The sequence below is a fragment of the Ctenopharyngodon idella genome, chromosome 7, assembly GCF_019924925.1.
Source record: "Ctenopharyngodon idella isolate HZGC_01 chromosome 7, HZGC01, whole genome shotgun sequence".
NCBI lineage: Eukaryota > Metazoa > Chordata > Actinopteri > Cypriniformes > Xenocyprididae > Ctenopharyngodon > Ctenopharyngodon idella.
The window spans coordinates 2,770,480-2,784,457 of NC_067226.1; the positions used below are offsets into that span (position 1 = coordinate 2,770,480).

The 13,978-nt window shown below is 38.1% G+C and overlaps 2 protein-coding genes across 3 annotated transcripts in view; both read left to right on the forward strand.

Annotated features, from left to right (window-relative positions):
* Positions 1 to 2,712, forward strand: part of exoc6b (exocyst complex component 6B) — a 111,789-nt gene extending 109,077 nt beyond the window's left edge. For both annotated transcript variants that reach the window (XM_051898696.1, XM_051898697.1), the window contains one exon: positions 884 to 2,712. In XM_051898696.1, the coding sequence (XP_051754656.1) occupies positions 884 to 1,010 (127 nt within the window). In that variant the 3' untranslated portion in view covers positions 1,011 to 2,712. The remainder of the gene's footprint in view (positions 1 to 883) is intronic.
* Positions 2,713 to 4,124: 1,412 nt separating this feature from the next.
* Positions 4,125 to 13,978, forward strand: part of LOC127515263 (cytochrome P450 26B1) — a 35,732-nt gene continuing 25,878 nt past the window's right edge. Inside the window, exon 1 of the mRNA XM_051898700.1 lies at positions 4,125 to 4,253. Within this exon, the coding sequence (XP_051754660.1) occupies positions 4,212 to 4,253 (42 nt within the window). The 5' untranslated portion in view covers positions 4,125 to 4,211. The remainder of the gene's footprint in view (positions 4,254 to 13,978) is intronic.

Sequence of the window (13,978 nt, forward strand, 5' to 3'; positions counted from 1 at the left end):
AAGCGATGAGAATACTTTTTTTGCGCCAAAAAAAATACTGCTGAAACAAAAGATTCGAAGCAGTGTTTTGAAATCGCCCATCACTAGATATTGTTGAATAAAGTCGTTATTTTGGGGGGTTTTTTGGCGCACAAAAAGTATTCTCGTCGCTTTATAATATTAAGGTTAAACCACTGTACTCACATGAACTGTTTTAAATATGTCTTTGGTACCTTTCTGGGCACTGAAAGTGTAAATTAACTAGAGGCCTCACTGAGCCATCGGATTTCATCAAAAATATCTTAATTTGTGTTCCGAAAATGAACGAAGGTCTTACGGGTGTAAAATGACATGAGGGTGAGTAATAAATGACATTATTTTCATTTTTGGGTGAACCAACCCTTTAAGGATGGTGAGTCACTTCAGTATTTTGTCAAACTCTGGTGCTGAGAGCTCTGGCTGGTTGCGAATGCGAGGAATGTGCATGCATTGGCTCAGTGATCTCCAGGCTACTGAGAATGAGTATTTGGCACAAGTGGCAGGAAAGTGAGCAGGATCATTAGAAGCACCATTTGGAGTGTCTTTCTTAAGCACACAGTGGAAGTCTGTGCCCTTCCTTGAGCTCTTTAGCGATACAGCACCCTGCGACCAAAATGACATTTGAGTTTAAGTGGCCCTCTTGTCTCATCGTATTTATTGGCTAGTTTTCATGTCGTATGAATGATGAATTTGAAAAGACGAAGCCATCCTTTAATTCTCTGTTTGCCCTCTCTTTTTTCTTATTTATGAGCATTTCGCTCTTAGGATACATGAAAGTTTGAATTATCAAAGTGAAAGAAACCAATCTTTTGCATCTTTCCTTTTTTTCTGGTTTTGTCTGATATGCTTCATTCGTTGTGTGCAGGATGAAGGACACCAGCCGCAAGAACAACATGTTCGCTCAGTTCCGTAAAAACGAACGGGACAAGCAGAAGCTCATAGACACCGTTGTCAAACAGCTGAAAAATCTCATCGCCACCAACCAAGCCTGAGAAAGCCAACGCATCAGAAGACGGCCCGCGTCCTGATGACTTGCCACCATCAGAGCCTGCGCTTGCTCACCTCCATTAGTTGGACACACCGTTCTTTTAACACACAGGACTGGCACACACACATATTAATGCACCTCTCTGAAAGGTGCACCTGCTAAACCATCCCGTGCATGTGTGATAGGTGTCCATGTCTTCCTGTGTACTACCTGAACACATTAAGGGCACCAAATCACATTTTGTTCTTTGAAACCGGATTTGGTTGTTTTATTCTCTGGTATTGTTCTTTTGTCACACTAACTTCCTGTCGCACAATTTGAATTGCCTTTACAATAGTTCTAAAGTATTATTTATCTTGTTTTTGAATTTGACAACTACAGCTACACTGTAATGTGAATATTACTTAAATTGCTGCAAAGTTAAAGGAAATTGGAACACTAACTAGGCTTGCTGTCATAATTTGTCAAGGGATAGTTCACCCAAAAATGAAAGTTGTCATTTTTTACTCACTCATTTTGTTACAAACCTCTATGACTTGCTTTCTTCTGTGGAAAACGAAAGAAGATACTTGAGAAAGGTTTTGTTGCCAACTTCTTCTTCAAAATAATTTATTTTGTGTTCTCCAGAAGAATAAGTCATACAGGTTTGGAACAACATGATGGTGAATAATTGATGACAGAATTTTCATTTTGGGTGAACTATCCCTTTATATAAATTAATATTCTCACAGATGGGTCAAGGGTTCATTTAAATGTGGAGTTCTCAATACAGGGAATCCAGTTACTGCCCTTGTTTAATATTTAATGCATAGTAATTATATACTAGACATACTCCAGCTTTAGTCTGTTACAGCCAAGATGTAGATTATAGCTTAATACCTTAAAGAACGACAGTTGTGTGACAGCTTTGGCAATGATTAGTTTACTATTGTCACAAAAACAACCAGGTTAAGATGTTTTTGATTGGACTTCCAGTATGCAGAATAGTCTCTTGTATTCATTGATTGCATATATAGCATTCAATGCGAGAACTGACTGAAGATGTGTAAGGTAGGGGAACCTACTATAATGTCATTGAGATAATGACATTATACAAGAGCACATTTCTACAGTCGTCCAAGTTTATGTACACTGCTGTACATTTAATATAAATGGCTTTTAGTATTTAAACAGTGTCATCTTGCCATAACTTTGATACTTTCCCTGATAGGAATGAGGGTGCAATATTATATTTTCTTTTCAAATTGAACTGAGGGATTGTTTTGTTTGTTTTTGTTTAAAGGGAGTTTTCTTTTTCTTTCATTTTTATTTTTACTGGCACAAAAGATGCACGTTTGGAGCCTGTCCCTTACAATAGAAGCAAAATCATTAAACTATAAAGGGAATTCTTCAGTTTTAGCGACAGAACCAGCGTGGTTTTCTGGATTCAGCTCTTCTTGTCTGTGCCTTGACGTTTTTTTTTTTTCCATGCCAATATTTGATTCATGTGTTTTCCACACAGCACCTGGCCTTGGACGTGTGACCAGGGATTGGATCTGCGTTGGTGTGTGAGAGTTAGCGTGCATGAGAACATTCAGCCTTAACAGACAGCTCTGATTGTAGAGAACAGTCGAGAGAGAGATGCACTGTACAGATTGTTATATTAAACCACTAATGAATGTTACAATACTAATAAATTCAGCAAATGCCAATATGTAATAAATCAAGATTGTGTACTTTTATTTTGCATCTGCACATCAGTTTGCACAAAATAGCAGAATTGCAGTATGGAAACCTGTGTGTTCCATATGAGTGCCTAGCCTATAGATTAGTGTTATTTTAGAATTTATATACTATTATAGTATTTATTCATATTTTGAATTAGTTTTTATTTTTATTTTTTTTAGTCTGTTATTTTAGTAATTTATTTAGTCTGTATATATGTTTTTTGTTTTTATTTAAGCTCTAGTAATTTAAAAAAAAAAAAAAAAATCATTTTTTTATTTTTTTATTTAATTTGCTTTATATCTATTTCATTTTTAGTAATTTTAACATTTCAACTTTTTTATTTTTATTTTTTTTATTACAGGAACATTTCTAATTTTTAAGTATCTCATCTAATATTTATATTTTATTTAATTTCATTTTTATTTTAATTAATGAAAATGATTTTTAATAGTTTTAGTTTTAGTTAACAATAATAACACTGGTCCAGATGTGCACTAACCTCATGTCCATGGCTTTGATAAGCGTTTATAAACTTAGGTCACAGCTTGATTTCTGATAATCTGACTTTTGCAGATGTACATATTTACATTTTGTAAATACTTTTGACTCACTAAAGTATTTATACTTTTATCTTGCCAGTCTGTGTGTGTTTAGATGAAGTCACTTGAATTGTTTTATAGTATGCTTGATGAAATATGGAATTATGGCGCTGAATGACTCTTAGACCTTAGATGACCTAGAACCACTTGAAGTACACTTCACACGCACAACTCTTCTCCCTCATTTCCTCCCAGTCTATCTTTCCCCATCTTCCGCCTTTTCATTGTGGCACAAAACCTGCCTTATCCAATACTGTGAAATCACTGTCCCATCATGCAGTGAGAGATGCCCCCTGCCACCACCATTTATGTCTGTGTGTGGAAAACGTTACTGAACTGTGACCACACCACAAACACATTTTCCTTTTCCGCTTCTTCATCCTCTCAGATGAGACACCGTGGCCCTCCGGGTCTGTTGATCCCCCACATGTTTTGAGCGAGTCGAGCAAAACAAATCTTTTGGGGCTCACTTGAGCGCGACAGGCTTTTTGTTGGGGTTCAGGAACCGAGCAGTGCCAGCTTATAACCGGATGATGAATCCTGCCTCCTACTGCCCGTCCTCCCTCCCTCACGGCCCGGGACCGATGGCGAAGTTCGGAAGTTCTGGCAGCTATGGCCCTGTTGAGCCAAATGTAAAACTGAAGATTAATTGTTTATTCTTATGACCCAAGATAAAGGACTTGCTTGAATGACTTTTACTTTTGTCATATAACCCATGGTGAGGGAATTTGGTAATCCAATCCTCTTGGAAAGTTTTCTTTAACACTTCAGTAGGCTGTAATTTTATGCTAGATGTCCACGGACAATGGTGACTTCACTTCCAGTGTGTTCAAGATGACTTGAAGTCACATTCACTGATTTAACCCTTCTTCAACCCTTTCCAGGCGAAAGACCACTAAATGGAGAGAGAAATGATGCAGGGACCTCCATATATTTTAAAGGTAAGTAAAGTAAACAGATTTTCTTGCTCAGCGTGATTGTCGCAACCGCAAAACCTTGAATGTGTTTACATATTGATATGTCCTTATCCTTTCTTGACCACATGTACCCTAACAGCAGTGTGTGGTTGAATGACTTGTGCAGTTTTGAGCTTTTATGCGCGTGTTAGAGAGAAGGAAAAAGATGACAGATGATGTGATCAAGATCAGGCTTCACATTTGCATGTTGTTTTTAGCAGAACAAAAAGATTGTCCTGTGTCCTCAAATGGGACATTACAAAGAAAAAGAAGAGGGATGATCTGCCAGAAACAGATGTATCTCTTGTTTCAACAGATGTTGTGATCTGCCGTCCCGGGTAGTGGTACAAAAACACATCAGGATCGAATAGAAGAATAATGTATTTTTCAAGACATTGAGAAAATGTCTTCATGACAGATTATGCTCTTCTGTATGCATATTTATGTATAGGAATGATTTACAATCTACAGTCAAATGATTGGAAATTAATTTAAGTTAATAAATTAATGCACATCCAAGGTGATAATCCGATCATAACACCAAGCATACCAGAAATCTTTTTTTTTTTTATTAATTTTTTTTAATACTGAGAAATACTAATGAACTACATATGTGCATTTACTAATTATTTCAGGAGCTGCTTAATTCCACATTATTACAGATATCACTATACACCGATTAGGCATAACATTATGACCACCTTCCTAATGTGCTGCCAAAACAGCCTTGACCCGTCGAGGCATGGACTCCAGTAGACCCCTGAAGGTGTGCTGTGGTATCTGGCATCAAGATGTTAGCAGCAGATCCTTTAAGTCCTGTAAGTTGCGAGGTGGGGCCTCCATGGATTGGACTTGTTTGTTCAGCACATCCCACAGATGCTCGATTGGATTGAGATCTGAGGAATTTGGTGGCCAAGTCAACACCTCAAACTCATTGTTGTGCTCCTCAAACCATTCCTGAACCATTTTTGCTTTGTGGCAGGGTGCATTATCCTGCTGAAAGAGGCCACAGCCACCAGGGAATACCGTTTCCATGAAAGGGTGTACATGATCTGCAACAATGCTTAGGTAGGTGGTACGTGTCAAAGTAACATCTACATGGATGGCAGGACCCAAGGTTTCTCCTGCATCACACTGCCACAAGAGCTGCAGTTTTGGAGATGTAGCCATCACAATTTGGCCCACAATTTGGTCACATTGCTACGGTTGCCTATTTTTCCTGCTTCTAACACATCAACTTTCAGGACAAAATGTTCACTTGCTGCCTAATATATCCCACCCACTAACAGGTGCCGTGATGAAGAGATAATCAGTGTTATTCACTTCAGCTGTCAGTGGTCATAATATTATGCGTGATCCGGCGTATAATTAAATGCTGAGAGAATATTTTCACTTTCGAAATATTTCTGCTTTACTAACTCCTCCGTTAACAAAGATATCGAATGTATCTAGAAAAAAAGTGTCCATGTTTCTTGTGCCAGAGCAGCAGAGGTCAGGTGAGGTCATTATCACACTTGTCTCAATATCCAGAGAGAGACAACATAGCGTGCAGTGAAGCTAGAATAAACATTTGCTGAGAACAGAAAGGAAGAAAAAAAAATTAAACAGATAAAAGCAGTTTGTCGGTGATGGTGAAAGCTGATAGCATGTCACCCATTGATCTTTGTCTCTTACGGAAGAGAGTTAAAAATAACCTGCATGTTTATATGCCTTTATATAAGTTATTGTTAAAATCTGTGAGTGTTTTTGCAAATGGGTCAGATGAAAAAGCCGAAGAGGGAAGAACAGTGGCGGGGTGTTTGCATAGTGTCTGCCACAGCTTCATATCAGACTGATTATGGAAATATGGTGATCTGTGAACTAATCTCAGTCTGTCTCTTTCTCTTTATGCCGCAGTTTATCTATTCCTTACCAGGAGAGTGACCAACATTCATTTGAACAACTGATCAAAGCTGCATTTGATGTTGACAGCACTTATTTTTGCATTTGGATAGCTGAACCTAGTTATTAATATGAATTATTTAACTGATTTTGCTTAATAATTAAAAGTGTGTCAACTCATAAAAACACCTAACCCTTTCAAGCGTGAGTTTAGAATATTCTAGCTGAGCCCCCAGAGTGAGTTTTTTTTTTTAAGGCGACCATTATTTTAGAACGTTTGCCCTTATCCGCTTGTTAAGTCGTGACGTAAGGAACGCCGTTTCCGGGTCCAAGCCTCGACTCGTTTCACTTGAGAATGCCATCTCGACGGCCGTTTATTAGCGCTATTTATTCGTAATAAACATTTAACATTTTTAAGTTAAACATTTAAAATACTACAGTCTACACAGCAGTCTCCGTGCTCACAGCGTTACAGATATTAATATTTTAACGATTTATAAAAGATAAATCACTGTCTGGCCATCTGGGATTTTGGTATGGAGATAAAGGTTATGATTATAATTTTTTGGTAGTATCGTGTGTGTATATTAGCACCGTTTGTTGTTTTCTTGTGGTATGAGGTAGAGCGTTTGGACTCGGAAGCGCTGCTGCGTGACGTCAGACTTAACAACCGGATTGTTTCCATGGCGAAGCGTCATGCGTGTCACGTGCGCTGAACGCAGCCACAATAACACTGTATGACAGATGGATCGCTATTATTTTGTTTTTCCTTTTTTATTTAAAATATTCACAAACTTGCTTATCATGTCATCAACTATCTGATATTCCGATTCTCAAATATGTGTAAGTGAGTGTGTTTTGTCGTTTTAAAGCCTTTATAAATGATCTTTATCTTGATCTATAATGCGAGATGGCCGCCGCCATCTTAGTTTGCACTGCAGTCCTGTCAGTCGGATTTACAGCAGGTGAATTCATCAGTTTCTCCCGAAATATATGCAAGTAATAAGTGGCTGGTGGACTGGAAGAATAATAGAGTAAACTTTATAGTTACTTAGGCCCATTATGTGTGTCTGATATGAATAAATGTCGGCAAATTATATTTGAATGGATTGTTATTGCTGCTTCCACTGATGTCTGACATCAGTGTGTATTTTATAAACTCTAAATGTATTGTTTTACTGGTGCTTATGCGTATTTAAATGTCTGAAACCTTAAAAAAAAAAAATTATGTTGCTGAAAACATTGCAATGATGTGATATATGACAAGAGCTGAGCGCGTCCATCTCGCAGCCAAAGCGGGAAAGCACAGTTTGAATCTGGCAGTTATGTGACGTCACTGAACGTTCTAAATCCCATATGTGGGACCGTACCGCTCAAAGGGATAAACCGTATTCTGTAATCAGGGAAACTTGAGTGATTCATGTAAATCAAAACCTATTGCTTGTTACTCTGGGCTTTGGTTTAATTACATCAAAACCGGAGAAAAACATGATAAAAATATCATGCCGTCATACCATTCAAAAGTATTGGTCAGTAAGAGTTTCTTTAAAGAAATTAATACTTTCATTTAGTAAGAATGCATTAAATTGATCAAAAGTGACAGTAAAGACTTTTACAGTATTGCGAAACAGTTCTATTTCAAATAAATCTTTGTTTTCCTGTCTATTCATCAAAGAATCCTGAAAAATCAATCATGGTTTACAGAAAAAAAATTAAGCAGCACAACTGTTTACAACATTGATAATAATGGGATACCAAATTAGTATATTAGCATGATTTCTGAAGGATCGTGTGACATTGAAGACTGGAGTAAAGATGCTGAAAATTCAGATTTGCCATAACAAGAATAAGTTAAAATATTTTAAATTGAACAGTTCATTTAAATTGCAACAATATTTCTCAATATTACTGTTTTACTGTATTTTTGATAAAATAAATGAAGTTGGTGGCTTCTTTCAACAACATTAACAAATATTTCTGATCCCAAACCCTATATACAGTATAAACCTTATTTTTCATAGTTTTCAGTGTTTTATTATTCTTCCAAATATTATCCCTTTAAATATTTTATAAGCAGAAATGACCTTAGATTGACAGGTTGCACTATTTCAATTGCTTCGTTTAAAATCTCAACTTGGACAATTTTCTGTACATCAACATGGAGATTCACAGGAGACAAACCGAATGTTAAGAGGGAGAACTGACAGACAAAAGGTTGTGAGTGAAAGTGAAGTGAGAGTGTGGGAGAAGATGGAGTGATAGGGGAAGAGAGGAGAGACAGCGAGCGCACGTTCTCCTCTCTTCCAATGAAGATGGATGGCAGCCCACCCTCCCTCTCTCTATGCTGCTGGGAGGTTATTGATGGGCTTCAGGAGTCAAAGGTTACAGAAACAAAACTCTTGCTTCCTCTGTGTGCGCTCTGTGTGTCCTCCCCTTCAGTCAAGGTGTTTGGGAGGGATTCTGGGAGGGGCTGGGTTTTAATTTGAACACTGACAGCGACACACACCCCGGTTCCTACACAGGCCTGAAGGGGCCCATCCATCATTGCTGTGAAGCACGGAGGGTGTGCGTGAGTTTGTGTGTGTGTGGGATTGGCGATTTATTGTTACATGGACATGCTAATAGCGCTGGCCCCCACAAAGCCAGTGGGTAGTGGGGGGTTATCATTGAACCATCCATCTCCATCCACATAGCTGCTCAATCACTCCATATTTTCCTCTTAGTTAACATTGTTTGTGTGGTAAATCTCCATCAGTCATTTACAATATGGTCATAAATAATACCTTGTCTACTTTAAATTGCCTTAGCATCAACTTACTGACCAAACTATTTTATTTAAGATTATGAGAACCAAAAGACAACGCTTGCTTTGGAGGCTCTCACACATGGTCCGTGCTTTAACATCTTCACATATGGCGACTTACGCTTTTCATTTTAGCATTGTCGTGTCTATGCATTGTCTTCAGTAATGCTCATTTGTTTCAAAAACATCATTTATCATGTTTAAAGGGTTAGTTCACCCAAAAATGAAAATTCTGTCAAACTTACGTAGGTGCAGAACGGACGTGCTACTTGGCCGTCGGCTGTCGAGCGTCGGTTTGGTGTGTCAGGGCAACTTTGGACCCAGACGCTGCCAACGTGACGAGCCAACCCCGCAGTCTGCTTTAGTCACAACTTGTTCGTCGGTGTCGGCTTGGTGACTTTCGTTCATCTTCAGAACACAAATGAAGATATTTTTAATGAAATCAGAGATTTCTGTCCTCCATTGACAACTACCACTTTGACGTTCATAAAGAGATCGTAAAACTAATCTATATGAATTGAGGTGTTTAATTCAAATTTTCTGAAGAGACACGATCACTTTATATGGTGAACAGATTGAATTTAGGCTTTTATTCACATCAATGCACACATCATGATAAACGGAAGCTCAAGCAAGCTTGTTTGATGTGAGAACCAATGAGGTTCATTCTCATGTGTTACACAGCATGTTTGAGCTTCCGCAAGAACCAATCAGGTTTGTTCTCGTGAGTCAAAGCAAGAACGGTTGAGCTTCTATGTTCACTGATTAATGTTTATCTGTGAATAAAAGCCTAAATTAAATATGTTCATCATATAAAGCGATCATTTTTCTTCAGAAAATTTGGACTAAACCACTCAATTCATATGGATTACTTTTACAATCTCTTTATGAACTTTTTGAAGCATCAAAGTGGTAGTTACGTAGCTGTCAGTGGAGGGACAGAAATCTCTCAGATCATTTGTGTTCTGATGAAGTCTTACTGGTTTGGTACGACATGAAGGTGAGTAAATGATGACGGAATTGTAATTTTTGGGTGAACTAACCCTTTAACAGTTGTTTTCCTAGATGAGTGACTTTTAAGACATAAAGCAGGGGGTAAATGAGGAACCTGTTTAGTTGTGACCATAATAAAAATGTGCTGAAAAACCTAAACCACACATTATTCATTACAGCTCATGCTAGATACAAAGGGCCTGGCATTTTGATTATTCCCTCTTTTAGACAAAATTGGTTAGACAAAATCGGATTGAATGACTGCTTTGGAATGTAGTTGCTAGGAATTTAGGTTAGATTAGATTTGGACTCCCTTGGTTGTCAGATTCTTTTGGGTCCTGTTACTGTCCAAATGCTGATATCTCTATTTTAAACGTTTGCCCTGAAATCAAAACCTCTTCTCTTATAAATAATGTGATTTAGGGTTTCAACAACGATTTTGATTCAGAGATTTCATGCCAAAGCCGCTTTTAACTTTAAACTGTTATTTATACCAAAATTACTCAATGATCTGGTATTTGCACTGCCATTCAAATGTTTGGGGTCAGTATTTTATTTATTTATTTATTTTTAAGAAATTGGCTGAATATTCAGCTTTGCCATCACAGGAATAAATTACATTTTAAAATATATTAAAATAGAAAACAGTTATTTTAAATCGTAATAAATAATAATTACAAGAGCATAAGAAACTTCTTTCAAAATCTTACCAACTCCAAACTTATGAACAGCAGTGTTTACCAAAATGACTATTGATTAAATGACTAATATTTTTACTCTTCAGCAAACCACCCTTGCTACCTTTCTGCATTTCCTTCCCATCGTAATTATCCATCCCCATTGTGAGAGTATCAAGATCGGATTTTTGGTGGTGTCCGAAAGTTGCGTTTGCTGGTCAGTTTGTGTGTAAATGTACGTTTTTGACCAACATTTTCCACTTTTGATATCATTCCCAGAGAGAAATTACTACTGTAGTAATTATATAGCCTATGTGTTTAGTTCTCACCAAAGCTCGCGCTATTTTGCTGTAGGTCATTAGAATCAGTTTCGTGAGGTGCCTTCATGCACAAACGCTGCCTTACAAGTCATTGCCTGATAAAGCATCGAGGCAACAAGTCAGCTGCCTAAGTTTTCGGATGCAGCCCGGGTCTCGACCGCCCACACCGCGATGACACCATTTTCGCAGCGCACATCTTTGCGCTCGTGCGGACATGGCGAGTGTAAACCAGGCTTGAGGCATTGACCCTTTCTTTGGAAGTTGGAGCTGTGCTCTCCATATGTGTGCCCACTTCAGATCACTTGATTTACACACAGATGTTTGCAAGGCAGGTGATTTGACAGAGAACAAAACAAAAGCATTTGTTCAGTAAATTAAGTAAAGCAAACAATGACGAAACATGTTCAATATGTGTTCTGACATCCTGAAAATATTAAATATTTACTTGTGTTGTTATACAGCTATTAGCTGTTATTATTTATTTATTTATTTATTTATTGTTGTTGTGGATGCCTTTATTATTGTACAGTTGAGATTGGGGCATGATCATTTATAATAATTATTTTATAATAATTTATAATAATTGTCAATTATATACGTAGTTACAATAATTATATAATTTGTAATAATATCTATATAAACATCACAGGCTAATTTGATTAGCATTAGACCTGAAAGGGATTTTAGTGCATTTGTTCCCATCTTAGATATGGTACTACCGAAACTCTGAGGGGGTTTCCAAACAACAGTCATTTCTCTCTCATCTGTTTCTTCTCTCCTCCATCTGTTTTGAGGAACAGGAATGTGTTTTTTGTTGAGTAGCAGGTCATAAATGACAAATTCTTGGTTTCTCAAAGTGAGGAGCTGCATAGAATGTCTGGATTTCACAACATATCTTGTCAAAGAATTGCTAATATCAGTGTGTAATTCTCATTAACAAGGAAATAAGTCACCTTTTCAAGTTTAGCTGGTATTGTGGATTGTTCTTTACACTGTCGCAAAATGTGCCGTGTGTTGAAATAGATAACTGCTGCTGATCAATATCCTTTGATTCAGTCTGATGGAAGCAGCTTTCACTGAGAAATCACTGAAAAGGGAAAAATCACTTTTTATTTTACCACTTTTTATTTTATGCAGATTTAGATTTTAAATTCCAGGTCTCTCGTCATTTCGTTTCCTGCATCCACTATATCTTCTTGTATTCAACTGGCTGTTTTTTTTTTTTTTTTTTTTTTGTGCTTCTATTGATCCATCTGTATTATTATGGTGGTTATCTGAACATTTTGAGGTAAAAGCAGTTTTTTAAAAAAGCTTTAAGCACAAGATTTTTTTTGTTCAAGTACACCTATAGGCCATGTCATAATACTGGAAACCTCTTTTTTTTTTTTTTTTTTTTTTTTTTTTTTTACATTGAATTTCTGGTAACCGCAGCTGCCAGTTTTTTTTTTTTTTACCGTAAATTTCTCTTTCTCGTGTATATGCCTATGACATACTCACCTGTTTTCATTTGTCTGCCTTTCCCACCTCATTTGACCTTGTCTTTTCACTTTCTCTACTCATGGGATTTCTGCTCCTGCCTTGGAAACTCCTAGAAGGCGTCACTTTGAGTAAAGTGCCTGACTTCCTGCCACACCGGATCCTAAACCGAAAATAATGCAATACTCCGGTTTTAGATTTGATCTCAGATAGGAGACCAAAATAAACTTCAAGCACAGATCTCACCCAGACCCAAAATACTATTTTGGAATCTTTTCATTGACAATGTTTTACATACACTATATTGCCAAAAGTTTTGGGTTGCCTGCCTTTACGTGCACACGAACTTTAATGACATCTCATTCTTAAACCGTAGGGTTTAATATGGAGTTGGCCCACCCTTTGCAGCTATAACAGCCTCAACTCTTCTGGGAAGGCTTTCCACAAGGTTTAGGAGTGTGTTAATGGGAATTTTTGACCATTCTTCTAGAAGCGCATTTGTGAGGTCAGGCAGTGATGTTGGCGAGAAGGCCTGGCTCACAGTCTCCGCTCTAATTCATCCCAAAGGTGTTCTGTCGGGTTGAGGTCAGGACTCTGTGCAGGCCAGTCAAGTTCCTCCACACCAAACTCGCTCATCCATGTCTTTATGGACCCTGCTTTGTGCACTGGTGCGCAGTCATATTTGAACAGGAAGGGGCCATCCCCAAACTGTTCCCACAAAGTTGGGAGCATGAAATTGTCCAAAATGTCTTGGTATTCTGAAGCATTAAGAGTTCCTTTCACTGGAACTAAGGGGCCAAGCCCAACCCCTGAAAAACAACCCCACACCATAATCCCCCCTCCACCAAACTTTACACTTGGCACAATGCAGTCAGGCAAGTACCGTTCTCCTGGCAACCGCCAAACCCAGACTCGTCCACCGGATTGCCATACAGAGAAGTGTGATTCGTCACTCCAGAGAACACGTCTCCACTGCTCCAGAGTCCAGTGGCGGCGTGCTTTACACCACTGCATCCGACGCTTTGCATTGCACTTGGTGATGTAAGGCTTGGATGCAGCTGCTCGGCCGTGGAAACCCATTCCATGAAGCTCTCTACGCACTGTTCTTGAGCTAATCTGAAGGTCACATGAAGTTTGGAGGTCTGTAGCTATTGACTCTGCAGAAAGTTGACGACTTCTGCTCACTGTGCGCCTCAGCATGCGCTGACCCTGCTCTGTGTTTTTTTTTTTACGTGGCCTACCACTTCATAGCTGAGTTGCTGTTGTTCCCAATTGCTTCCACTTTGTTATGATACCACTAACAGTTGACCGTGGAATATTTAGTAGTGAGGAAATTTCATGAATGGACTTATTGCACAGGTGGCAACCTATCACAGTACCACGCTTGAATTCACTGACCCATTCTTTCACAAATGTTTATAGAAGCAGTCTGCATGCCTAGGTGCTTGATTTTATACACCCCATGGAAGTGATTGGAACTCCTGAATTCAATGATTTGGTGGGGTGTCCCAATACTTTTGGCAATATAGTGTATTTAAACCATTTTCCCAATTTCTATTT